Raw genomic sequence first — 27,437 nt, 5'->3', positions numbered from 1 at the left:
CCCCTCTACTCTATCTCTACTCTTGTATCTCTCTCTACTCTTCCAGCTCCTCTACTCTATCTCTACTTTTCTATCTCTCTCTACTCTTCTAGCCCCCACTCCTGTTTTGTTTCCTCTCAGCAGTTGATTATATCTCATACTAACAAATTACACTTTAAATTTTTTTTCTATTTAATTAAAAAGAAAAAAAACCCCACACAACTTTCTTCATAGGAATCTTAGTCCAGCAGAAGTTCTTGCCTGCCTTGTGGCAAAATAAGTATTAAGGTAGTTCGATTAAGGGCTGAGGTGATGGGATGATGCTATTCCCTCAGCTGCTTTTGCCATGCTGCCTTATCCAGAGTAGACAGTCAATCTGCCTCAAGAGAAGAAAATGTCTCTGCTCAGAATGTGTTGTGCCCTGCACATGTCTGTATGTCCTGTTTATAAACCACTTGGTCTTTTCATTTTTTTCAGGATCATCTATCCTTTGGTGCAGGCAAAAAAGCAAGTAGCAATTGGTCAGATAAATTTAAGTTTTATTTCTTATGTATTACTTTGAAAGTTGGATGAAAAAGCTAATAACTTACTTTAAAATATGTTATTTTTCACATAGAAAAATTTTAGTGAAGAACGTAATCACCTAGTATATTATTTCATATATCATAGTGTATCTAGTTCTTAGCTTATGTCAGATTTTTTTATTGAGTGTAACTTTTTTCTTGATTTGTAATCAAGGTAATTTCTAAAATGGGTGGTTAGAGGAAAAAACTTTAAAAGCTTTGATTTTATTTTTTTCAGCTCATTCTATCAATTGAAAACACAGCATTTTAACTTGGTTTTCTCTGACCAAAGGGGAAGTACTTAATTTTGAATTTTAGTTAAAGCACATTAAAAAAGCAGAAGAAATAAACTAGTTGTGCTTTACTAAAAAAAAAAATAAGTCATAAATTATAGAACAAAAAAATGAAGGACAAGCAGATTTTTAAAACTTTCACATAATTGGTAGTCAGAAGTTAATAAAATAATTATTCATTAATTCAACAAATAATTATTAGTTATTTCTTATGCACTAGATATATGCTCAGTGTGCCATGGTTTGGGAAAGCAGACATAGCCCTTACTAAATTTAAGAAAACAGGACATCCTTATAGAATAAATCAGCAAAAAAATTCTATTCCTTGATCTCATGTGTGTATGCTAAAATTGTACGTCTGTGTTACTGTATTATTTAAGCTAGGATCATGAACAAGAATAGCTGAAGTTAATAATAATTAATAACATTTGTGAGCAGTTTAGGAATTGATCTCTTATTGATTAAGTGCATAAACCTGTGAATAGAAGGTAATTTCTCTGTAATTGTAAGCCCTAATCCTATAAATTTAGTCAATCTCAGAGCATCTAAAAAAAGAGAGTATATAAAGACCCTCCAAAGAAGCAGTAGAACATAGCAGCAAAAAGTAGGGTTGCTGATGTCAGGCTTCCTGGTTCAAATCCCAGCTTTCCAATGCAAAACTAAGTATTTAGATTTCTTGAGGAAATTACTGAAAGGTAGGATTGAAACTAATCTTATTTAGAATTTTGCAAAGACAGGGCGCCTGGGTGACTCAGTTGGTTAAGCAACTGCCTTCGACTCAGGTCATGATCCTAGCTAGCTAGGGTCCTAGGATCAAGCCCCACATGGCTTCTTGCTCAGCGGGGAGCCTGCTTCTCCCTCTCCCTCTGCCTGCTACTCCACCTGCTTGTGCTCTCTCCCTCTCTCTGTCAAATAAATAAATAAAAATTCTTTTTAAAAAACTAATTTTGCAAAGACATTTCCAAGATTAACTTTTTAAGATTATTGTTATGTATTTTTTTAGAGTAACCCTAACACCACAACCGATCAGCATACTGTTCTGAGAATGTCAGTAGAAATTATGTGGAACATATTCACTGAGAAGACCACTAGAGTGGTAATAGGTATTCCTAGCATCTGAGGATTGTTTATTTAGTGTGTATGGCTAACTGATTTATAATAAGGAGGGGAGGGGAATCCTTCCTGAGAGATACGCATCATAAGCAGTCTGGTTCCTCTCTGTTGAACAGGCACTTCTGGTACGGATGGTTTACTGACTTTTTTTGTATTATTAAAAATTAATAACATGTGGTATTTTAACATTTAAACTTAAAATTTTTTATTTATGAATATTTAAAAGATTTGTCTGAGAGAAAAGAATTACCAGACTTCAAAATCTGCCATCAATAAGCTGCACTTTTAATTCACTTATGTTTTACTTGTTGGTTCGTTTTAAAAGGGAGAATTGTTGACTAGAAGTTGTGCATCATTTTCTCAGAAAAAATCTCATAGGAGGAGGCATTTGGTCTGGGTGCGCATATAGCAAAGTGGCAATCACGCTGTAAGTGCTCGATAAATGTTACCGCTTATTGTTACCAAATCATTATGGTGACATCATTTTCCTCCCATTTTAAAAAATCAGCTATAATCAGTAAGACCAATTCTTTGATTCGTTTGTTACAGTTGACAGGTAAACTATTAAACAGTTTTTGATCTTCTGAGCTAAAGTAGTTAATTAGTAGCTTGTTTATACTTTCCCTCTTTCTGAAAAGAATTTGGGGCAGTCCACAAAAAGAAAAAAGAAAAAAAAAGCTTGTTAACCAACTGGATAAATTAGTATTAACCTACCAAAGTACTAAAGTTTCCTGAAATGCATTAACAGCTCTAAGTGTGTACATGAAAGTGAGTCAGTTTCTTAATGTTATTTACCAGAGAAAATTGGCAAGTGAAAAAATATTCTCAGTGGGAAACAGTTGTGTATGTTGGCTAATTTATCTGAAAACAGTTTTGTTTCAAATTTTTCAAGAACTAATGTTCTAGAAATTAATAAGATTAATCTTCACTAATAGGAGAAGAATGGCATTGAAGCAGATTTCCAGCAACAAGTGCTTTGGAGGATTGCAGAAAGTTTTTGAACATGACAGGTAACTACCAAGAAGATAAAATTTTAGGTATTTCTCATTCTGCTTCCATCTATTTGATTCCTTAAGTAGACCCATGAAAGATCATTGTTGCACAAATTACCATTTACATGGAAAAAATACCTGTGGTTTTTATCAAAATTACCTCATTTGTGATATTAGTGATTATAATAAGATATTAGTGACAAAGAATAAATTAAAGGTGTGGTACATTTCAGTGCCCATGAACAAACATATAATTTAATATCTTTAGAATTCATTTTTTATAAAAGCTGATTTGTTATTTCATACATCTCTTTAGAAACAAAAACAATTTTTCTTTTAGTAATACTAGTGCTATATTGAGGGTATTACATTTATTCTAATTTATTCCCCCCCCCCCCAATGACTTATGTGCCATGCACAGCAAAGACCCAGGTTGGTTAATAGATCAGTATGCTAAATTGGCCCCATTCTTTTTTTAAGGGCCCAGTTATATTCCTTAAATGTTGGTGGAATCACTTATTTTAGACATTAAATCACTTATTTTATGTTTCTGTCTTAACCAGTGAGAGGCATTGATTTTTTCTGTCATGGTTAAAATTACAGTGTTGAATTGAACTGCAAAATGAAATTTGCTATCTACTTACCACCAAAGGCAGAAACTGGAAAATGCCCTGCACTGTATTGGCTGTCTGGTAAGTGTTATTCATGTGAGTTTTAGAAAGGAATTTCTTTTTCTTTTTAACTGCCTTATCTTCTCTTTTATCTTGACTTATTGGTGTGCTTACTGAGCCATTTATAAAAGACTTTAGGAGCCTCTTGTAGTCTACTCCTACTTTATCCTGAGAATAATTTCAGACCTACTAAGTTATATTTATTTCACTTCTTTTAAAATTAAACCAAGTAATTTAACAGAGAATGTAAAATTCTGGACTCAATGGCAAGAGCTTAGAAAAGTTACTTACTTAATTTGTACCTACCTAAGAATTTCTGAAGTTTGTAGAGATTTTACCACTCAAATAGAACAATATTAGGTAAAACCAGAACACCCATGATACACTAATTAGAAACTACAGGCAAGGGGCGCCTGGGTGGCTCAGTCGGTTAAGCGTCTGCCTTCGGCTCAGGTCATGATCCCAGTGTCCTGGGATCGAGCCCCACATCGGGCTTCCTGCTCAGCAGGTAGCTTGCTTCTCCCTCTCCCTCTGCCTGCTGCTCTGTCTACCTGTGCTCTCTTTCTATCTCTCTGTCAAATAAATAAATAAATAATCTTTAAAAAAAAAAAAAGAAGAAACTACAGACAAGTAACTTCTTTTTTTTGGTGGGGGGGTACCAAATTACTTTATTTGAAGAATGGTACAAATGAAAGTTAAGTAGATGTTTTGGTACAACTTAGAGAAAAGGTAAAGGTAACCCCAACATGCATGCACTGCCTTGGTGACCAGGGAAGTCATGTTTTAATCAGACTCCATCAATCTTCTCTGGCAACAGTCTGGAAAATCACAAAAGAACACTAAAGTTTGTTAATCTGTGGCGAATATTAAAGACTATAGAATGGATTATGAGAGAGTAAAGTTTTTCCACCAGTAGTTTGAAGCTGTCTGCTAATTCTTTCACAAAATGTTGTTGGCATTTCATCTTTAGAAGCAACCATAAGGAGAGGCTCGATAGAATCTAAATTATATCATAGAGTGCTATTTTTGTTACTTTAAAATTGCTTATAGCTTGGATTTTTTTTTTTTTAAAGATTTATTTATTTATTTGAGAGAGCGAGAATGAGAGAGAGAGTACATGAGAGGGGGGAGGGTTAGAGGGAGAAGCAGGTTCCTTGCTGAGCAGGGAGCCCGATGCGGGACTCGATCCAGGGACTCCAGGATCATGACCTGAGCCAAAGGCAGTCGCTTAACCAACTGAGCCACCCAGGCGCCCTATAGCTTGGATTTTAATAAATCCCCTCTTACATATGTTTTACTGAGGATAAGCCCCAAATACCAGTTGTTTAAAATGAGAATAAACATTTCATTTTGCAAGGTAAAAATTAAGTGCCCACCTGATTGTTACTCAACAACCCATTTCTGTGATTGAAAAAAGCAAACTGATTTTGCTGGAAGAGCACTGGGTATTACCAAAAGCAGCAAGAACAAAATTGCATGCTTGTTTTAGAAACAGAGTACTGTGTAGCGGAAGATGACCTTAGAAATCATGCAATCTATAGAAGAGGTAACTGTTTCATAGGCCCCGAGAAGTTATGTATTGACCGAGATCATGTAACAGAGTGAACAAGTTTTCTGACTTATAGCCCAGCACTGTATTTAGTCTTTCCCCTGTTCTTTTTGCATTGTGTTTCCGGTGACGGCTGCTGGAGCCCTGTCTCCGGCTGTCAGTATAATAACGTAGATCAGAAGTACCAGGGTATTGTGTAAGACGTGCTGTAGTAATAAGGCCCTAAATTTCTAACCAAAATTGGAATCTATCAATATATATCATCTGAGCTTTATGAGTATAAAACATAGAATTTGGGTTTGTTTACGTCACATGACAGGAAAATTTCCTTAGTGAGATGCTGAAGAACAGATAGACTTTGGAGCCTAAGGCTTGATTTTCTTTTAAAAAATTAAGATTGTCTGACTATACATTTGAGAAATAATGGCAAAAGAATTTCAGGATATTTAATTCCTGGTATGTTGAACAAGAACAATGGCAGAGAGACTGACATCAATTGTTATATTTCTAAAATTACTCAATTAACTAAAATTAAAGCATCCAAACTGAAATTCTAAAAGATGGTCCCGATGGCATGGTCTGCAACTTTCCAAAGTCAAGGTGACCATCGGAACAGCCCTTCATTAGCCCTATACCCAGGAGCATTGAAAATATGTGTCCATATAAAAACTTGCACACAAATGTCCATATATTACATTATACATTATTTATAATAACAAAAAAGTGGAAACAAACCAAAGGTCTGTCAACTAATGAAGTAAGGAAAATGTGGTATATCCACACAGTGGAATATTGCTCAACAACAAAAAGGAATGAAGTCCTCATAGACACAACATACATCTTGGATGAACCTTGAAACCATGCTAAATGAAAGAAGTCATTCACAAGAGACAACATATTGTTAAATTCCATTTATGTGAAGTGTCTAGAATAAACAAACCCATAAAGACAGAAAGTGATTACCTAAGGCTGAGGAGGCAGGGATTAGAAAATAGGAAGTAACTGCTAATGGGTATGGGTTTTCTTTTTGGGGTGACAGAAATATTCTAAAATTAGATAGTGGTAGTGTTCCATAGTTGTAAATATACCAACAGTCGTGGAGTTGTACACTTTACATGGGTGAATTGTATGGCATCTGAATTCTACCTCAATAAAGCTGTTAACCAAAAAAACCCCAAAGCTCTTCATAAAAGTAAGCATAGTTGATCAAGTGGATGTTAATTAGTAACCATCTTTATATTCTTGAGAGTAATTCTGCTAGTAGAATTATCTTCATTTCTATGAGTCTGCAGTTCATTTCCTAATACCTTAATCAAGGAAATTGTGTTCTAACTAGAAAAAAAACAGATTTTTCTCTGGTCACTAAACATTTACATTTCCCAAGTAAAAGACACTCTGCACTGTGTCCGAGACACAATTCAAGGCTTTTTACATTATCACATTTAATCCTCACAGACACACTATGAGATGATCATAAGCAATATTAATCCCCATTTTTCAAATGAAAGAACTGAGACTCACAATATTCAAGTTACTTGACTGATTTTGGTTAGCCAGTAAGTGGCTGAGTGACATCTTTCTAACCAGATCCTGTCTGAAATCCTCAAAACCCATTCTTGTTACCCTCTTACCTTGCCTCTGAACACATTTGCATTAAGGTCATCAAGACCACTGACCTTTTATCAGTATTTGGGGTAGTTCTCCATCATGATACAGCTCCTGTATCTCTGGAAGATGTATTGGGAAGGAACAGAGTGAACAAACAAGGACCTTCTTCCCCTGCTATGACTAGTAAAAGTATGTATGTCCTAACAGTTTAAACATGAACTCCCGGGGCGCCTGGGTGGCTCAGTCATTAAGCATCTGCCTTCAGCTCAGGTCATGGTCCCAGGGTCCTGGGATCGAGCCCCGCATCGGGCTCCCTGCTCGGCGGGAAGCCTGCTTCTCCCTCTCCCACTCCCCCTGCTTGTGTTCCCTCTCTCGCTGTGTCTCTCTCTCTCAAATAAATAAATAAAATCTTAAAAAATAAATATAAATAAATAAATAAATAAGTAAACATGAACCCTCAAAACACTTTATCCAATGATACTTGTAACTTTGTATACCATTTCATAAGTCCCTGTGCTGGCTGCTAGGGGATAAATAGAAACTATAAAAGTGTTCCGTAGTTAATTCATACCGCTTCGTGCATACTAGTCAGCTTTGATGTCACTCATTATCAGATATGGTGGGATATTTGGCATTGGCCACTGGAAAAGGGGTGTTGGGTTAGGTGGTACTTAGCTCATCCATCTATTGCCAGTTTATTCTTGGCCCTTCTACTATAATAAGAGGATTCAGTCTTCTCTTCTATTACATGACCGAAAAGCCTATAGCTAGGAAAAGCAGCAGAAATATCTGGAAAAACTAGAGCTAAAATTTAAGGAGCTATATGGTAGCCATTTCTCTCTTCTTAAAACACTGAGGAATACAAAGATGATCAGGCTGAATTCTGTTTATAAAAAAAATTAAGTTATTTATAGTATTATGCTGACTTATTGTGAATATTTATGTTTTGATGCAGGAACAGTAACATGTTTAATTGGCATGTTTGACAACACCCCGCTGGGTTGATACAACATTGCATTCTACCCCATATTGCCATTCTACAGTTTGAAAAATTCTGAATTCCCAAGTACATCTGGTCCTAAGGATTTCAATGTTTGAAACTTTAGTGAGTGACTTTGAAAGGACAGCTGTGGGAGCATTTAACCTAAGACAGTTCTTAGATTAATACTACTATAAATTTTATGAGAAAGGGAACTTTATTGTCTTCTTTAGAATCATTTCTAAAAAAAAAAAAAAAGTGTTTTAATAATACCAAGTGAGCTTGTTTTCCTGTATTATAAAAGGGTTACATCATGGGGCGCCTGGGTGGCTCAGTCGGTTAAGGGTCTGCCTTCGGCTCAGGTCATGATCCCAGGGTCCTGGGATCGAGCCCCACATCGGGCTCCCTGCTCAACGAGGAGTCTGCTTCTCCCTCTCCCTCTGCCCTTCTCCCTGCTCATGCACTCTCTCTCTTTCTGTCAAATAAATAAAATCTTTAAAAAAAAAAAGGGGGGTTACATCTTATAAACCATCCACAGTGTAGCATGAGATAACACTATTTCTGATCTTCAGGTTTGACTTGCACGGAACAAAATTTTATTTCAAAGGCTGGTTATCATCAAGCTGCCTCCGAACATGGCCTTGTCGTCATTGCTCCAGATACGAGCCCTCGTAAGTATTCTCAGTCCAGAGATCCTTGTTAAATCTTTCAGACTAAGTTGTAAGTGGTATAATGTAATATTATTTTATTTTTTATTTATTTTATATTTTGGCTATTATCTCATTAATCTTTCAGATGATATCAATACTCTAAAATACATGCTATATATTTTCCTCACTGTGAATCTTACTCATGACATCACTCTTATGAGAGGGGACCGTTTTGCTAGTCCCATTTTATAGATTAAGACACTTCAAAACATGGGGCACCTGGGTGGCTCAGTCCTTAAGCGGCTCAGGTCATGATCCCAGAGTCCTGGGATCGAGTCCCGCATCGGGCTCCCTGCTCAGCGGGAAGCCTGTTTCTCCCTCTCCCACTCCCCCGCTTGTGTTCCCTCTCTCACTGTGTCTCTCTCTGTCAAATACATAAATAAAATCTTTAAAAAAAAAAAAAAAGACACTTCAAAACAGAGACTGAGCAACTTGATTAATATATTCGCACTAATGCCAAAATGCATAAAAATATTTCTATTCCATAGGTAAACTGTCCTGTCACATGAAAATTATGTCTTTTCTCATCTGCTCATCAGTCATGCATTTAACGTGTATTGGTTTTAATATAAATAACTAGAATGCTTACATTAGAGAAATGAAACTATCAAATATTTGAGAACTCAATCCATCAGAGAGTTAAAACTTACTTTGTGACCTTAGAAAGTGTCAGGAAATGGAATTTATTAAATGCAGCTAAAATTATCTGGAAGGTAAATGGCTGGCCTTAGGAAGTAGTACATTTGCTTTCACAGGACATATAATACACCAAAACAAGACATACCTCACTAGAAATGTAATAAAAAATTTAATTCCGAGTAGTATTAAAAATATTAAATTCCTAGGAATAAACTTTTAAAATATGAAAATTTATTTTTTACAAGAAATGTAAAATTTGCTAACAATCATAAACAAAGGCTTTAATAAATGGAAAAAGCCGTGTTCCTAGATGAGTGTACTGAGTATCATGAAGAGGTCATTTTCCTGAAATTACTCTATGTATTAATGTAATTCTCTTGTCTCAGTGGTTGGATTTTTAACCACCTGCAAGCATATAAAATAAGACCTAATAAATTTTGAAAGATTATAAGAAAATCCTATTGGGGGATGAATAAATAGGGGAGATACAATGGAATGATTCCAAAGTACATACGGAGACATTTTCAGTGCAAGATAGTAATCTGAGCACAAGCATTTGTCTCCTCTTCCTTCTAAGAGAAAGAAGTGTTGGTAATAGGGGAGGGTCCTCAGGGAAGGAATCTCAAGACATTTTGGAAGAATAGAGAGAGGATATAAGTCCTTTGACAGGTAACAGTGAAGAAGCGTATATTCAGAATACATAGGAGGGCACTTCATCCACAGAGAAAGCCAATGTGCCTCCCCTTAGCAGTGAATTCTCCAGCCTGGAAGGGCATTCCCTCTCTCACCTCATTGGCTAGAACTAGTCACGTGGCCCCATTCAGGGATAAGAGGACCAGGGAGTATCCGCCAGAAAAGGCAGAGAACTGCAATATTTGGTGAACAGCTCAAATGCAAATGAACTTCCAGATTCATTTAAAAGAGTGTTACTAAACATGGGTCATTGCTATGGAGTAGATGAGGCCACGGGATGTTTCTATGATAGGTGGCTGCAATATTAAAGGAGAAGATGAGAGCTGGGACTTTGGCACTGGTGCTGGGTTTTATGTGGATGCCACTGAAGATCCTTGGAAAACTAACTACAGAATGTACTCTTATGTAACTGAGGAGGTAATTTCATTTATGTTGTATTTATCAATTGATGATTACGAATAGTTTGGGACACAAAGTCCTTCTAGTCCTGAGAATTTTAAACCAGGGTATGGTATTGTTGAATCTATTTGGCACATATTTATTGATTATCTTAGTGAACATTAAAGTTTACTTATACGGTAGTCTTATTTACTACAATTTAAATTAATATTAAGTACAATTTTAAAGAGGATAATAAATATATTGATACCTGTGTATACTACCCGATTATACAAAGAAAACAATATATGAAAAAACTCTGGCAGCTGGTTTATTCAGACATATTTTATAATGATTAACCAAGGCTTACATAGAAAGGATATGTAAGGGTAAATCGTTGCTTCTGTTAATATTATTTATGTGCAGTTTATGCGTTTTTCTAAATTTTATATGATTTTAATTGTTAATGTGTATATCATAAAAACCCAGAAACAATAATATAAAATTTTAATCACCCCCATTACTCCATCCCCCAAATAATAACTATGTTTTGGTATATTCCAGACTTTTTTTTTGTACGACCAGTTTTCATACAGTTGTAAAATTTTTTATCTTGTTCTTTTTTTTAGTTGTATAAAATATTTTCTAATACTCTATTTGTAACATAACCTTAGTAATTGCATAACATTCTGTCAGATGTCATAATTTAGTTTTTCCTAATATACGATATTTACATATTTACGTATATTTCTTACCACAGTAAATTTTACTGCATTGGTTGTCTTTATGTATAATTTTCTTTCCCTAAGGACTTTTCCCTAGAATAGATGCCAAGAAGTGAAATTACTAGATCAAAAGTTAAGACATTTTAAAGGCTTTTCTGCATCGTCTTCTTTAATTTGCTTTCTGAGGATTACTTTTCTCCAGTGATACATTAATAATCCTTGTCTACCTGAGACTTTTTTTCATCTTTATTAGTTCATAGTATTGTAAGACTGTGATTTGGAAGTGTTAATTGTGTAATTATTTTATATGACTTTGAAGAAGTCTAAACTTGTTTCTTTCATATCTTTTGTCACACTATTAAATTCTCTAGCTTCCGCAACTCATAAATGCCAATTTTCCAGTGGACCCCCAAAGGATGTCTATTTTTGGCCACTCCATGGGAGGCCATGGAGCTCTGATTTGTGCTTTGAAGAATCCTGGAAAGTACAAAGTAAGATTACCGAAGCTTTCAGTGACAAGTATTTCTCTTGGATAATATCAGTTAGGAACTTTCAAAGAGTGAAACTAGGATATTGTTATTTTATAATACTGGGACTAAACTTTTCTAGTGTTGGGAGTTTCAAGGGGCTGTAGGGGAAGAGTATTAAATTTGACCACACAGTTATATGCTCCAGAATCAGAAATATAGGAATTCTATCACAGTTGGTCTGCTAGAAGTATGGTAAAGCAGTTTTTATTGCTTCTATTCAAACTATAGTTTTCTAGGCATTTTTTTTCTCCTAAAGCTTATTCTTATTACTGTGGCGGTGTATATCACTTAATATTTTTACCAGGAATACCTTTGTTAAGTTGACTTTAATTTTCTGAGGTAGAAAATATTCATGATTTGTAAAAGTTTAAGTATTCTCTCTTCTCATCGCCTCTGATGGAAATTGGATTGCAGCTTAACTGAAAAATAACACTGTCAGTATTTCTATTCATTTTTTTGAAACAGTATAGCTTCACTTTTTTGTCGTTTAAATAAGCCAAGTTGGAATAACCATCATATGTAAAATGTCCTGGGCAAAGCGGCATGCCATCATGTTGAAAAAGGAAATGCTGAAGCAGTGATAATCTCAGGAGCTTCTGTCTTTAACATCACAGGGCTGTCAGATACCTCAAGATTTGTTTAATCCATGTCCTTCCCTTAGAAAGGACTTCTTAGCCATTTCAGGTGTGCCCCTGAGAAATGACAATATTTCTTAGAGCAGTTTCTTATTGTGGCACCAGATATTTTTCTTTTAGCAGACTTTATTACAAAGTTGAACTAATTCATGGCTTGACAGTAGGTTTTTAAAATAAGGTCTTATTTTCCATTTTTTGTACATAAGACAATTAGTTTATTACGTTTAAGGGAGAAAATCAAATTCAGTTGTTTTTTTTTTGTCCATTAAAAAAGGTAATAGACATTGATAAATATATACTTTTAGAAGCACTCTGAAACTGAACGATTCCATCTTTGCCACTTATCCAGTTAAAAACAACACTGCATAGAACACAAATTTTAATGCATTGCTCAATGCTTTCTTGGCCCTCTCTAAGAGAAATAATGTGTCTCAGATTTAATAACAGGTTCACAAAGGTGAGTGTAAACTGTTCTGTATTACTACTCATTAGTTATAAGTGGAAAAAATGAGTGGAAACTGAATATAAACTTGCATGTGTTATTTAATGAAATTAATTATTTATTGAAATTATTATTTAATGAAAATGTAATGTATTGCTTTACAGTCTGTTGGCACCTGTGGTTAATTAGCTCTCATAATAGAACATACAAAAGATGTATCATGGAGAGGCCTACAATCTCAGCACTTCATATAACCAATGGAAAATTGTTCACAAGTGTTTTCATGGCAAGTCAGAGTTTATAAGCAAGTTGCAAATAAATTTCTGAGTTTTTAAGCAAGTTGCAAATGTTTGTTCATGTTTGATTTAGCAAAATGTAACTTGTTTTTAAATTTCCTTTGTTTCTCAAGTCTGTGTCGGCATTTGCTCCCATTTGCAACCCAGTGCTCTGTCCTTGGGGCAAAAAAGCCTTTAGTGGATATTTGGGAACAGATCAAAGTAAATGGAAGGTAGGTACTGGGATGGCTGTCTTCATACTCATTCTTAAGTTTTCAGATTTGTGAAAAAGCTACACACCACAGACATTATATTCCTAACTCACTAAAAGATCCAGAGCTAAAATAATTAACAAAAGAATATATGTAAAACAAGATCAACAACAAAAAAGCCCGGTTTTCTAATTGTATTGAATTGTGGTGGATATTCTGAAACTACATTCTTTATTCTAATGATTAATTTTTGTGTTTATTTCTAAATTAACATTACCAATAAATACCACATTTTATTATTGACTTTAGACTTGCCTCTTATTAACCATGTACACAGTTGTACAACAGGAAGCATGAGTCCTGGCCTTTTAATTATTTCCTGTATCTGTTTCAAAATCCAGCATTTCTCAGATTTGGATTTTAAATTCCAGACTTAAAATTTTGTTTTTAAAAATAGATATTGTGTAATGTACATTTATGTGAACCTTCCCAGTAGCAAGATTGCTTTTTCAAGCATGGGAGCAGATGCTTCAAAACGAAAATTTAAAAATGGCTCTTTCTGCCAAGACCCATTTGACTTCTGTGCAGAAATAAGCTATTTGCAAACATCGCCAAGAGTTTGAATATTTGGCAAATGCATTCATCATCATGTTAACAAGTAGAAAATACCTGAGTGGGGGGAAGAAGAAAATTTTTTTGTCTTACTGTTGTGTGTTCAGGGGGGGTCATTCACACATGGATCTTAATTTTATTTAAGATTGGACATTGAGGGTGCCTGTGTGGCTCAGTTGGTTGAGCGACTGCCTTCGGCTCAGGTCATGATCCTGGAGTCCCTGGATCGAGTCCTGCATCGGGCTCCCTGCTCGGCGGGGAGTCTGCTTCTCCCTCTCCCACTCCCCCTGCTTGTGTTCCCTCTCTCGCTGTGTCTTTCTCTGTCAAATAAATAAATAAAATCTTTAAAAAAAAAAAAAAAAGATTGGACATTGAAATTCTAACAAATTGGAGGGTTAATCTTTTAGGCACTAGATTAGAATTCTGTTTTGTTTAGGCTCAGATTTTTATTATATTGGAAGAATGCAGAAAGTGATTACTGTTAGGTACTTTGAGAGCTGATGGTGCATGTACTTGGGTGTTTGGAGGCCTTGCCACTGTGCAGAGCCTGTGTGGAGTTTGAGATCTTAGGTCACAAAGGTGATGATAACCTTTCACATCCACACGGGGCTTAGGTTCTGATGGGAGAGTTGGGTAAAAGACCAACTGGTGGGGTGCCTGCATTGCTCAGTCAGTTAAGCTCCGACTTGTGATTTCAGCTCAGGTCATGATCTCATGGGTGGTCAAGCCCCAAGTCAGGCTCCCCACTCAGCGGGGAGTTCTGCTTGGGGTTCTCTCTGTCCCTCTGCGCTCTCTCTCTCTCTCAAATAATAAATAAATCTTAAAAAAAGAAAGAAAAAGACCAACTGGTTGGAAGAAAGGAGGGGAGAGGTAGAGGCACAGGTAATATATAAAGGAATCTAATTCTATAATTTTTCTCTAAGTGGCTGTAGATTTTACCATCTTAATTATGTTGCGTTTAGGCTATTTAATTTAGTGTTGGAATAAGGAGGCCATGCAGAATTACAAAGTTACAGAGCTTAGAACTAGTTGGACTTTATAGATCCCCTTCCAGTCTCTCCTTATAAGAGTAAAGAAAAGTCTTAAAAGCAGGCTACTTTAGAAGGGGAACTCTTTGGGTTTTTGTTTGTCTTGATTGGTACATAGAAGTTGTGATAGTGAATATATATGAATAATCCAGAATACTTAAAGGTGGATGGTAAAATATGAACTTGTAACTAGTGGCAGCTCCTCAGATAACAAATTTGAGGGGTTGTTTATATGATTCAGATTATGCTCATGGAGATAGCAGACATTTGGTGCTGTTCAACAGACCGCAGAAGAGAAGGCTGAATGTATATAAGTCTGGAATTAGAGCCAAAAAGAAGGGGCAACAAAATAGACTATTTGAAATAGAAAATATCTGGAAATAGAAAAAGATAAGGAAGTTAGAAGAAATAGTCAATTTGTGGAGGGATTTATAAAGAAAAAAAATTACGATTTTAGAGTTGGGAGGTGATTAAGAACCTCAAAGGTTTAGAAGAAAAAAGTCTGTACTATGAAGAATGCTGAGATACAGAATTCTTGCCACTGGCCCAGCACTGCTTCGAAGTAGAGAAGAGGCTATAAGTGGGACATAGATTTCTGAAGACCTTATAAATAAAAACCAGGCAAGACAACGATAAAGCAGTTTTCCGGTTTAATCATCTTTAGAGCTCAAATAATGTTAAATTTATATTTGGTTCTACTGCATTCTGTTTTGAAGAACATATTTCTGGGCACTTTCAAATTTATTTTTCAATATTTTTCTTTTTCTAGGCTTATGATGCTACCCATCTTGTGAAGTCCTACCCAGGTTCTCAGCTGGACATACTAATTGATCAAGGGAAAGATGACCAGTTCCTTTCAGATGGACAGTTACTACCTGATAACTTCATAGCTGCCTGTACAGAAAAGAAAGTCCCTGTTGTTTTTAGATTACAAGAGGCAAGTACTAGGAAACCTCAGCTTGTTCTAAGTAACTATAAGGCAGAATTCCAGGGGCTCCTGGTTGGCTCAGTCAGTTAAGCATCTGACTCTGCGGGGGATCAAGCCCCATGTCTAGCTCATGCTCAGCTCTGGGGTCTGCTTGAGATTCTCCCTCTCCTTTACCCCTCCCTCTGTTCGCTCACTCTCTCTTTCTCTCTAAATAAATAAATAAAATCTTTTTTTTTTTTAAAGCAAGATTCCATAATACTTTATATTTCAGAATTTGAAAAGCTACCTCTTGTAAGGTATTTTTTAATTATAACAAGACAAAGTGAAATCCTTCTTATTAAGTTAATGATGCTTATGATCTAATTCCATAGAAAGAGGAAACCTGTAAACACTAATTCCTATTTCTTCCTCCCTGTCTCCAACCTTTGGCAACTATCATTCCACTTTCTCTGTAAGTCTGACTACTCTTAAGTATCTCATATAAGTGGAATCATATAGTTGTTTTCATAATTTCCTTTTTAGATTGTTCATTGTTAGTATATAAAAATGCAGCTGATTTTTGGGTGTTGCTTTTGTATCTTACTATGGAATCTTTAGGGTTTTCTGCATTTTTTTTTTTTAAAGATTTTATTTATTTATTTGAGAGAGACAATGAGAGAGAGAGAGAGCACACGAGGGGGGGAGCAGGAGAGGGAGAAGCAGACTCCCCACTGAGCAGGGAGCCCGACGCGGGACTCGATCCCGGGACTCCAGGATCATGACCTGAGCCAAAGGCAGTCGCTTAACCAACTGAGCCACCCAGGCGCCCTAGGGTTTTCTGCATTTAAGATTATATCACCAAATTGTACATCTTCTATGCCTTTTTCTTGCCTCATTGCTCTAGCTAGGATTTCTAGTACTATGTTGAACAGAAGTGGCAAAAGTGGGCACCTTGTCTTGTTCCTGATCTTAGAGAAGAGCTTTCAGTATTTCCCCACTAAGTATGATGTTTGCTGTAGGTTTGCATTTATGGCTCCTGTCTGTTTTACAGGCTGAGAAAAGTACTTTGTATCTAAGGTCACACAGCTAGTTTACAGTAGAACCAGAATTGGAAGCAAGGTCATTTGAATGGAAACACATGTCCTCCTCTCATTGGTCTAACCATTCCCAAGCAAGGTGAAGCAGTGCTCCCGAGGAGCAAAGGGATGGAATTAGCTAACACAAGGAGAATTTATGCATAACCTGCGATCTAACTTATGCAACAGATCTTAATGGTCTCCCTGGTTTCTTAATTCCCCTAATATTTTGATCATGTAAATAATATATGTTATATAATAATATATTTACATACATATTTACATGTATATGTAGATAGATAGATAGATCATGTGGGAAAATATGTCAAAAACCAATATATTAGATATACCTTGTTTTCTCTGAGTGTCTGTCTTTAAGTAATAGTATTTTCTTAGATTAAACACTTATCAGAATTGCATGTTTTCAGTCAGTAACCAACTTTGAGAAACCCAAATACCAATTTGATAAAAAAGTAGTGTGTTTAACTACATTAACTCTAGCTATAAGGAACGTAATAAACCATGTTTCTTTCCGAATGATTTCTTGGTACTCGCAGTGTTGGATGCCTCTTCTTCCCCCCTCCGAGGCGGTGCCAGGAAATTCTGTTGTTACTACCAACACCAAAGTTTCAGCCTGCCAGCAAAGACTGAAAAATCTCTGGAGTTTGTTATAAAAATAGCACAGAAGTAAAACACTGATGAAATTCTTGGAGGGAAAAAATAAATCAGCTTATTTCTGAAATGTTTATATCCTAAGCAACTAAAAAACACAGTTGGGTTTATTTAATGAGGAGTCAAGACAAAATATTCAGTTCTTAAAAAAAAATGGGAAAGTATTGAAATTACCAGCCGCAATCTTTAGCTCAGACACAATTTTTCGTTCACTTTCCTTCCGGCAAGGGCAGGTTACCAGCAAACTACCTGGTCTGAAGATGATGTTTAGACTTGTTATAATTGAATGAGCAACTGAGTAGACATGAGTGGGCATGGCTCCGGAGACGATGCCTTCACGTTTTCAGGCCAACTTCCACTGACTTCAGGTTACCTCAGGTCTGAGAATCATATCTGCCTCTCATTGGCATATAAGTACAAGAGAACTGTATTTCTTTATGAAATGGGAGCAGTGAAGCATTAAGTAGGCTGAAAAAAATAGGGGCTATAGGGGCGCCTGGGTGGCTCAGTCGTTGGGCATCTGCCTTCAGCTCGGGTCATGATCCCAGGGTCCTGGGATCGAGCCCCACATTGGGCTCCCTGCTTGGGGGGAAGCCTGCTTCTCCCTCTCCCATTCCCCCTGCTTGTATTCCCTCTCTCACTGTGTCTCTCTCTGTCAAATAAATTTAAAAAATCTTAAAAAAAAAAAATAGGGGCTATATGTAAGTATGTGAACTAAGGAGGAAGATCGAGAATTATTACAATCATGTACACGATTTACCCAACTTTATTTCTTTACCTCTTTTTGGTGTTAAATGCTCACACTCTATTTTTATACTCCTGTCCGAAAATTATGAGAGGTAAGTGTGGTGCATAGGGATATTTGTTTGTTACCTCATAGAATTTTTCTTTTTTTGTTTTGACTTCAGCGAATCTAAATTAGAAAAGCACTAGATAGAATTTTGATAGTACACAAAGATCAGATCTTACTCTGAAGCCTCATATGTCTTATTTCCAGTTATTGAAGTTACATTGTGAGGAAAAGATTTCAGTGACCTGACAGAAACTTCCAGAAATAATATTGAAGCAAGGCTATCTGACTTCTTCAAGTCCTCAGGCCCTTTTTGAAGACTCAGAGGCTGTTTTGGCCCCTGCACTGCGTGTTAGAGAATAGTAAGAACATGGCACGGAATTCCAGAAGTGCAGGGATCTCGTGTCCCTGTATGCTCATGCTCAGCACGATTACCCAGCATGTAGGCTCTCAGGAAGTGCTTACTAAATAAACAAGTGAGCACCTTTCAACAGTCTTCTTTGTATTCTGAAGAAACTAAATAACCCAGGGATTCATATCAGCTTTTCTAATTGGGTCTGGAAAATGTGTGGGAAAACACTGCCTGTTAGAATAAATGTTCATCGTAGCTGCTGGCGCACTGCTGCTTTTTTGAGAGCTGAGGGAAGAATGAAAGAATGTGTTCATTTATTTTTATACTCTAAGAGAGTTTGTTACTGATGATTTTTCCATTTCAAGTGGGAGGTAGAAGACAAAACTAAGGCTCCTTCAAGTGTCACTGCATATATGGAATTACACGAGCTGCTTAACATAGCAAACCAACTCAAAGAAGTTAATGAAAGGACCCACCCCTATTTAATAATATCAGTAAACAGAACAGGAAAACCAGTCAAGAATGACACATTTAGCTCAATTATATAAGCATCTTTTATCTAAACGGAATGCCAGTAGTTCCAATGTGTTCTCCTGCCTATAAGTTGACTTTTTTTCTTTTTTTATAATTTTTTATTGTTATGTTAATCACCATACATTACATCATTAGTTTCTGATGTACTGTTCCATGATTCATTGTTTGTGTATAACACCCAGTGCTCCATTCAATACGTGCCCTCTTTTATACCCATCATCAGGCTAACCCATCCTCCCACCCCCCTCCCCTCTAGAACCCTCAGTTTGTTTCTCAGAGTCCATTGTCTCTCATGGTTCGTCTCCCCCTCCGATTTCCCCGTTCATTCTTCCCCTCCTGCTATCTTTTTTTTTTTTTTTTTTAAATCTTTCTTGGGGCGCCTGGGTGGCTCAGTTGGTTGGGCATCCGACTCTTGATTTCGGCTCAGGTCATGATCTCAGGGTTGAAAGATGAAGCCCTGCAATGGGCACTGTGCTCATGGAGAGTCTGCTTGAGATTCTCTCTCCCTCTGCCCCTCCCCCTGCTTGTATACGTGCGCTCTCTCTTTCTCTAAAAAAAAAATCTTTCTCGCTGTGTCGTGATAGGCCATTTTCTATTTTCTCGTAAAGGTGGATCTTCTGTTAAATATCACTGTGGAAGTTACGGACATTGGCTTTGTATCTTACATAGAATATACCGTAATCTTGTGGTACACTCCTGAGAGCTCAAAATTGTAACTTTGTTTTACCCTGGGACTTCTCTAATAAAATAATAATAATAATAAATAATAACAAGAATAGTCATAGCTACGCCATGTGTTCTTGACACTGTGCAAGGCATTAAACCGCTGTGAAGCTGCATGAGGTTAGAGCCCTCGGTCACATTAGGGCACGTGCTGCACAGGGTGCCGGGGCACCCACATCCTTGCATCCGGACCTGTCTTCAGTCAGAGCCATCTATCGGTCTGTAAAAACTGGCAGGTGCTGCTTGGTCCTACATTTCCTAGGGTTTGTGGGTTGAAATCATGGGTCTGAAGATCCTGTTTAACCTTGGAATGATTGAGGAATTGCAGGAATGGAAAATGCTTTTCTTTATGTGTCTCTCTAAGAAATGCCTTCAGCTCTAAATTGAACTAATTAACTGGGGCTGGTCTAATCATTGAGAAATGTGAAACCAAGTAAGTCCAGAGCTCAGCCTTAATTTTGACAACATTCTTGTCAGATTCATTTCTGTGATTCGGCCACAGGAAACAAAAGATCATGCTTTTAAGTTACGTTGATGACTTTGACCTGGAACTCTTTACTTATTAACTTCTGTTCCCAAGATATATACATTGCATATGTCTGAAAGTAAGAGATTAAGAACATTTACTGATTTCATCAAAACCTTAATGATTTGCTTTGTTCCTTGGAACCCAGGTGATATTTTTATTAGGGTTTTTTTTGCTTCTTAAGTGCTTAGGAAAATTCCCATTTTCTCTCATCAGAGACCATTGAATAAGCTAAAAACTTAAAAATCTTTTAGACTTTTACATCCTTTCAGTTTATTTCACCTTATGTTTTCATTGTGTTTTGGAAGGGAGGCCACCCCCAAATTACCTGGTGTTTAACCCCCTTAGGTTCTTCCCACCTTAATTTTTTCCTTTTTCCTTTGAAAGTGTCATCTTATCTTGTACTCAGAGGATGCCCTGAGGAAGCATCTTCTCTCCATTTATCTAGATGTGGTTTTAATTAACCAGATAGCATGAGATCTGTTTATTACATTTTCTCTCTGTTTCAGAATAGTTTTCAAAATAGTTGACTGGCTTTTTACCCAGTGTGGTTTATTGCTAAGGGATGTCAGGGTTTAATGAATTATTCCTTTTTCCTCAAATAAAAATGTGATATGCTTTTATTGCATAGGAGGTGAAATTCCTAACTAGACTTAGGATAGCTATGTTTGACTTCCCAAACAATGTTTAATCATTTGGCTGGTGTTTGCTCTTTCTCTGTATTGTCTTTGTGTGCTTATTTTGTATTTTAACATTTTCCGTCTTAGCGATGTTAGTGTGTTTCTTCTGTGAGTTAAAACTTCTTGTCTATGTTTCTGACTTCTTTAAATTCTGATTATTTTATTCCTTGTTGATAGGACCACCTGTTTACACTGTACATTTGATTAATGTGTTATTTCCTCTCTTTGCATATTAATGGCAGCATCTAGAAACTAGGCTATGCAGAATGTTTCTTCTTCTATTTTTGCTGTTCTTTTAATGTTCAGTGAAAATGTTGAAGTACAAGTATAATAAGCTTGATTTTGATTATAAGCCTTCGTCATGTTCTAATAATTTCAGGACTTACAAGAAAATTAAGTGACATGAGAGATATATTTAATGTCCTTAATATTGATGTTTCTGACTGATAAATATCTTACCGTTTCTCTCTTTTGTCTTCTAGGGTTATGATCATAGCTACTACTTCATTGCAACCTTTATTACTGATCACATCAGACATCATGCAAAATACCTGAATGCATGAAAACTTCAGATAAGAGGATTTGTTCAAGATTATATAAAATTTGTTCAAGATTATAAAAAGAAAAATGATTTCAAGACATTGGATTTCATAGTGCTAACAATGCATCATTCCGTAGTTGAATCACTTTCTGAATAAATACGTAAAATCTGCTTACAATTTAAAAGTTATTTTACCAGTGTTCATATGGGAACTATTTAATACTTTACAGCTTTTGCAAGGTCATTTGGAAATCATTGTTGTATTAACCTCAGGCCACAGAATATATGAATATAATCCCATTTAAATCCTAGAATGCTAACTCAGGAACGGGTCTTAGAGGTAATTTAGCCTAAACCCCTCACTTTGTCAGGCTTGAAGTCTGAAAGCACGGACTATCTTCATTATGTTCAGTGTTAGATCTCTAGTGTCTAGCAACTGCTTGGCTTCTAATAGGCATTTAATAACTGATTTGTTGTTAAATAAGGAAGTAGGCTCAGAAAGGTTAAGTAAGTTCCCCATCCTTACACAGTTACTTGTGGGACAGCTAAGATTAGAAGCCAGATTTCCTAAACCCAATCCAGTGGTACTTCTTTTCTTATCTATTAAGCCAAACAGATTTGTGGACATTGATTTCTGGAATCTCCCCAGAGACAAGAATTAAATAATCAGATTCAATGTGGAAATAGCTATATAAGGAAAGTTGTTTCATATGTTACTGTAAACAGTATTTTCCTTCAGTTACATGCAGAAATTTAGCTTGGTGAGCTCGCCAAGAAAAGTAATCCATCTCTTCATAAATAACAAATTATGTTCCTTTAAGAACTTAATGAATAAACTTCTGAAGCATTATAGATGAAGTCTGCTTATTTAAAAAAGATTTTTCTATTAGAGAAACAGGAAGATTATACATTTAAAAAATTTTCAATTCCAGTGTAGTTAACAGTGTTGTATTATTTTCAGGTGTGCAATATAGTGATTCAGCATTTCCATCTGTTACTCAGTGCTCATCAAGATAAGTGTACTCATGATCCCCCTCACCTAGTTCAAAGATTATACATTTTAAACATTTAAGAAGACTGCATATTGTACAGCAATTAAAGAAGCCATCAGGTTCTTAAAGTTATGAAATTAGTACTATTTAAATGTGAATCAGATTGTACTAAAATTTTTAAAATCAGTCCTATTGAAATATCAGTAGTCAAGATTGAGCCCTATAGTGAGCTACACACAAAATGGTTCCAGTCTTAACAGTTTTGTGTCCTCTAATAAGGAATATTGTTTAATTCACGAATTTTGTGCATGTTGTTGGTAACTCCTTTGTAAAGAAAAGCAGTTGTGTACTTCTAAGATCACCATATTAGTTGCAGATTTAATTAGAGAAGCAGAACTAGCAGGAAGTAATACATATTAAGATTTTTTTTTTTTAATAAGGAATTGGCTTATGTGAATGTGGGGGCTGGCTAAGCAAGTCTAAAGTCCATACATAGGTCAGGGGCACCTGGGTGGCTCAGTCGGTTAAGTGTGCCTTCGTTTCAGGTCATGATCCCAAGGTGCTGGGATTGAGTCCCGCATCAGGCTCCCTGCTCAGCGGAGAGCCTGCTTCTCCCTCTCTTCTCTGCCTGTCTCTCTGCGTACTTGTGCTCTCTATCTCTCTGTCAAATAAATAAAATCTTAAAAAAAATAATAAAATCCATAGGGCAGGCCAACAGGAAGGTTCATGAGCAGGATGGGACCCCCCACAGGCATGGGCTGAGGCTGTTGCCCACAGGTGGGATTTCCTGTCTGGAGCAAGCTTCAGCCTTGTTTTTAAGGCCTGATTGGGTGAGGCCCACCATATTATCCAGGATAATCTTCCTTATTTAAAGTCAGTTGATTAGGGACTTTAATTATATCCGCAAAATCCCTTAATAGCAATACCTAGATTAGTGTTTGAATAACTGGGAGCGGTACCCTGCCAAGCCGGCACAACATTATAAGAAAAGTGTTGCTTTGCCCTTTTGCAGGGTAAATGCAAAAACATTTAAATACTCAGTAAATGATTGCCAACATATAGCCAATGATAACACTAATAAAGACAAAGGCTTCAATTACAACATAGAACTGACTGTCAAGGATATATAGGAAGCCAGTAAATTGAAGCTTGCTCTTAGATGCTGCAAAGACTGGCCTGGGAGGGATGAATTCTTAATATATGCTTAAATGTAGGATGTTTTCCCCACCAGAAATCATTCTCAAAGTTAAAAGGAACTCCCATCTTGATGATTTCATAGTAAAAAAATAACCCCCAAATGATCTCCTACTACTAGTTCTGTGTGCTTCTAAATGGCACCAGACAGAATCAGGTATAAAAGGAGGCGAAGGAATGGACACATTGCCTGGGTTACAGATGTTGTAAAACCCTCTTTATGATCCCTTTAAGAATACAATACACGATGAAGGGCATTGTATGCTTTCAGAGTGAAAAGGCAAGCCATGTAGTGGGTGGAATGGCTTGCAATACACTATCTGATGACGAATTTGTATCTAGAATATCTAAAAAGCTCCCACAAATTCATTTTAAGAAAAGATGTAAACCAACAGGAAAACGGACAAGAAAAGTTGAATGGGTAGTTCACGAAATAGGATGTAAATATGCTTAATAAACCCATGAGAAATGCGCTTAACTTCCTAAGACCAGGAACATGCACATAAAAACTACAATAAAATGCCCCTGCACGCTCACCTGAAAGACTGAAGTTCGGACAGCAGAAATGCCGGGTGTTGGTGAGGCTGTACGGTGACCCGCTAGCGGGAGTGTAACCGGAGGGTCTGCGGAGATGGCGCATGACCCTACCCGCCAGTCCCACTGGGCTACCCCCAACCATAGCAGGTGCATACAAAACCTGTCTGGGAATGTCCTTAGCAGCACTACTCATAACAGCCAAGGTCTGGAAACAACCCGAATGTCCATCTACGTAGAATGGGTAAAATTGGCATATATTCAGACAGTGGAATATTCTACATTAATGAAAATGAGCGTGCTACTAGATGCAGCCACATGGAGGGGCGGCAAACGTAATATTGATAAAGGAATCCAGACAAAAAATTATGTCCTGTGTAAATCATTTTGTACCATCTCATGTAAGGTTCCAAGCCAGGCAAAATTCATCCGTGGGGTTACAAATCCGGATCGGGTTGGGGCGCCTGGGTGGCTCAGATGGTTAAGCGTCTGCCTTCGGCTCAGGTCATGATCCCAGAGTCCTGGGATCGAGTCCCACATCCGGCTCCCTGCTCGGTGGAGAGCCTGCTTCTCCCTCTCCCTCTGCAACTCCCCCTGCTCATGCTCTCTCTCTCTGTATCTCTCTGTCTCAAATGAATAAATTAAAAAAAAACTTAAAAAAAAAAAAAGAAGTCGGGATGGGGTTGCCATAGCAGGGGGGGGGAGGGGGGGGGGGGGGGGGGGGGGGGAGGGGAGGGGTGGGGCCCCTTGGAGAGGTGATGGGAAGGTGGCACGAGAGGGAGCTAGTGAGGCTCTCTTATTACTTTATCTGGGTGCTTGCCTCCTGAGTGTGTTCACCCTGAAAATGCACCAGCCCATACATTTAAGATTTATATACCTTCTCATATACGGTTGCACTTCAGTGAGGTCTACAATAAAAAAGAATTCAGTAGTCCTTCTGTGAAGATCATAAATCTACTGCATGAAGAAGAAAAACTCCCAATGTTACACAAAGGACCCTCATTTGGGGGGGGGGTAAAATTTCCACATGACTTCTAGCTTCAAGTAATGTTGTATCTCACTTAGAAACCACTTAGAATTGAAGGTGATGTGTGACGCTTCAAGCAAGTGGACCATGATGTCTGATTTTGGAGACGCAAGTGAAGAGTTTGAATAAAACTGTTTCATGGGGGCACCTGGGTGGCTCAGTCGTTAAGCATCTGCCTTCGGCTCAGGTCGTGGTCCCGGGGTCCTGGGATCGAGCCCTGCATTGGGCTCCCTGCTCCGCAGGAAGCCTGCTTCTCCCTCTCCCACTCCCCTTGCTTGTGTTCCCTCTCTCGCTGTCTCTTTCTATGTCAAATTAAAAAAAAAAAAAAAAAACTGTTTCATGAAATCTTACGGTGAAAAAATTCTAAGCTGAGGTCTTAAAAATATTTTTAATATATATGCGTAGTAAGCTGTGACAAGTAGACATGCGTTTTATATTGAAGAGCTCATAGACCTATTCCCAAATTAGCCAAGCAACCTTTTTGTATATTCTCATCAGAAGAACGCAGATCTTCATTGAACACGTTGGACAAACACAGGATACAACAGAGATTACATCGGTGTGTGTAACTTCGGAAACCAAAATCACTTTTTATTAAAACAAAAACAAAAAGGTGTGTGTGTGGGTTTTTTTAAGCTTTCATTTTAGTTTAGTTTTGGGTTGCATTTCGTTTGGGTTTGGGTGAAGAAAGGACCCACTGCCTGGGGCGCCTGCTGGTGAGGGTGGCAGCGACGGCAGGTGCCAAGGGATTGGCAGAGGTGGGGGAGCAAATGGAGCTGCAGAATCAGCCACAGGAGCACGAGTGATGGGAGGGCTGAAGCAGCGGCCGTGTGCAAGACGGAGGACAAAGCGTTCGAACCAAGAGCAGCATCTCAAAATTAGTAATTTTCCTATCAGCTTATAAATATCTAACACAAACGTACAAAAGGAAAATGATCCCATTCAGAGCAGCAACAAAAACCCAAAATACCTAGAAATACCCCAAACAAGAGTGGTATGAGGTCTTTAGTAAGGTAAACCTTTAACAAATGGAGAGCAACGTATTCATGGAAGAAAAGACTCAATATTGTAAAGGTATTGATACATTCCAGATTAATCTATAGAGGCAATGCAATCTCAATCCAAATCTCAATACTTTTTTTTTTAAAGATTTTATTTATTTATTTATTTATTTGAGAGAGAGAAACAGCATGAGAGGGAAGAGGGTCAGAGGGAGAAGCAGGCTGCCCGCTGAGCCGGGAGCCTGATGTGGGACTCGATCCCAGGACTTTGGGATCATGACCCTAGCGGAAGGCAGTCGCTTAACCAACTGAGCCACCCAGGCGCCCCCAAATCTCAATACTTTTAATGGAACTTGACAAGCTCGTTATAAAACTTCTATGGAAGAACACGCCAAGACAGTTTTGGAAAAGAACACATTGCTCTACCAGGTGTCGAAACACACTGGAAAGCTGTGATAATCAAAACGGGCTTGGACTCCGTAGAGTTCAGTGGATTAAAGAAACCCTGCAGCAGACCTATCCGGGGATTTAGTCTATACGATTGGTGGTGTCTCAAGTCTCCGAGGAATGCACACTTCTATATGTGGTGCTGCAAAATTATTTTTCAGCAGCTTCACAGAGAAAGATGTACAAAAGTAGCCCCGGGAAGGGCATGCCTTACAACATTGCTTGTGGTTGAGAAAATATGAAAACACCCTAAAACATTTACGAGTGAAAATAAGCTGCTGAACAATGAACTTTAATTCAATACTGTTAACATTTTTTAAACCAACGCAATATGTATACTTCCTATAGATACAAATATTTCCTAGGAAAAGGTGTGAATGAAAATAATGGCCATTACTTCTGGGAAGGAGAAGAGCTTCAGAATAGAGGATGATAGGCAAAGGGCTTTATTTTTGAAGAGTGGCATCATTTTTACAAATGGAAGTTATGCGTATATGTGTTGAGTTGTAAAACATTAATTTTCAACCTTCATGTTTAATAAATGTTGGAAGCCAGAAAAAAAAGTGCCGACACCCCGCTGTGTCAAGGCCCAGAAACACACCTTCATGCCTTTTCCTTTCTTTATACTCGTGGGAATTTAAGTTCTGATTCAAAAATACTTTTTAAAAAATAGAATTATCATAACTTGCTCCGTGAAATAGTGAGACTTCCAGGAGAACCGGATGTGATTCCCACATCCATAAGGTACCTTGGGCCTGATTGCTCATCCGCAAATGGAGCAGAAAAGAGCCCCGCACCATCTAACTCACGGGCCT

General features: G+C 37.3%; 1 protein-coding gene across 3 annotated transcripts in view; it reads left to right on the top strand.

Moving 5' to 3' along the window:
- The window catches only part of ESD (esterase D), a 25,581-nt gene extending 3,314 nt beyond the window's left edge, over window positions 1-22,267 (top strand). Inside the window, exons 1-9 of one of the 3 annotated variants that reach the window (XM_021697888.1) lie at window positions 461-500; window positions 2,884-2,958; window positions 3,544-3,632; window positions 8,320-8,418; window positions 10,082-10,206; window positions 11,264-11,383; window positions 12,909-13,007; window positions 15,396-15,563; window positions 21,369-22,267. In XM_021697888.1, the coding sequence (XP_021553563.1) occupies window positions 2,891-2,958; window positions 3,544-3,632; window positions 8,320-8,418; window positions 10,082-10,206; window positions 11,264-11,383; window positions 12,909-13,007; window positions 15,396-15,563; window positions 21,369-21,449 (849 nt within the window). In that variant the 5' untranslated portion in view covers window positions 461-500; window positions 2,884-2,890 and the 3' untranslated portion in view covers window positions 21,450-22,267. Of the gene's footprint in view, window positions 1-460; window positions 501-2,357; window positions 2,376-2,883; window positions 2,959-3,543; window positions 3,633-8,319; window positions 8,419-10,081; window positions 10,207-11,263; window positions 11,384-12,908; window positions 13,008-15,395; window positions 15,564-21,368 lie in introns of those variants that run through there. The other 2 variants (XM_021697887.1, XM_021697886.1) reach the window with 2 other exon arrangements.
- Window positions 22,268-27,437: the final 5,170 nt, after the last annotated feature.

Source organism: Neomonachus schauinslandi, chromosome 3 (assembly GCF_002201575.2).
Source record: "Neomonachus schauinslandi chromosome 3, ASM220157v2, whole genome shotgun sequence".
NCBI lineage: Eukaryota > Metazoa > Chordata > Mammalia > Carnivora > Phocidae > Neomonachus > Neomonachus schauinslandi.
Note: the sequence above shows the minus strand (reverse complement) of the source record. Positions and strands in the feature narration are given on the sequence as shown.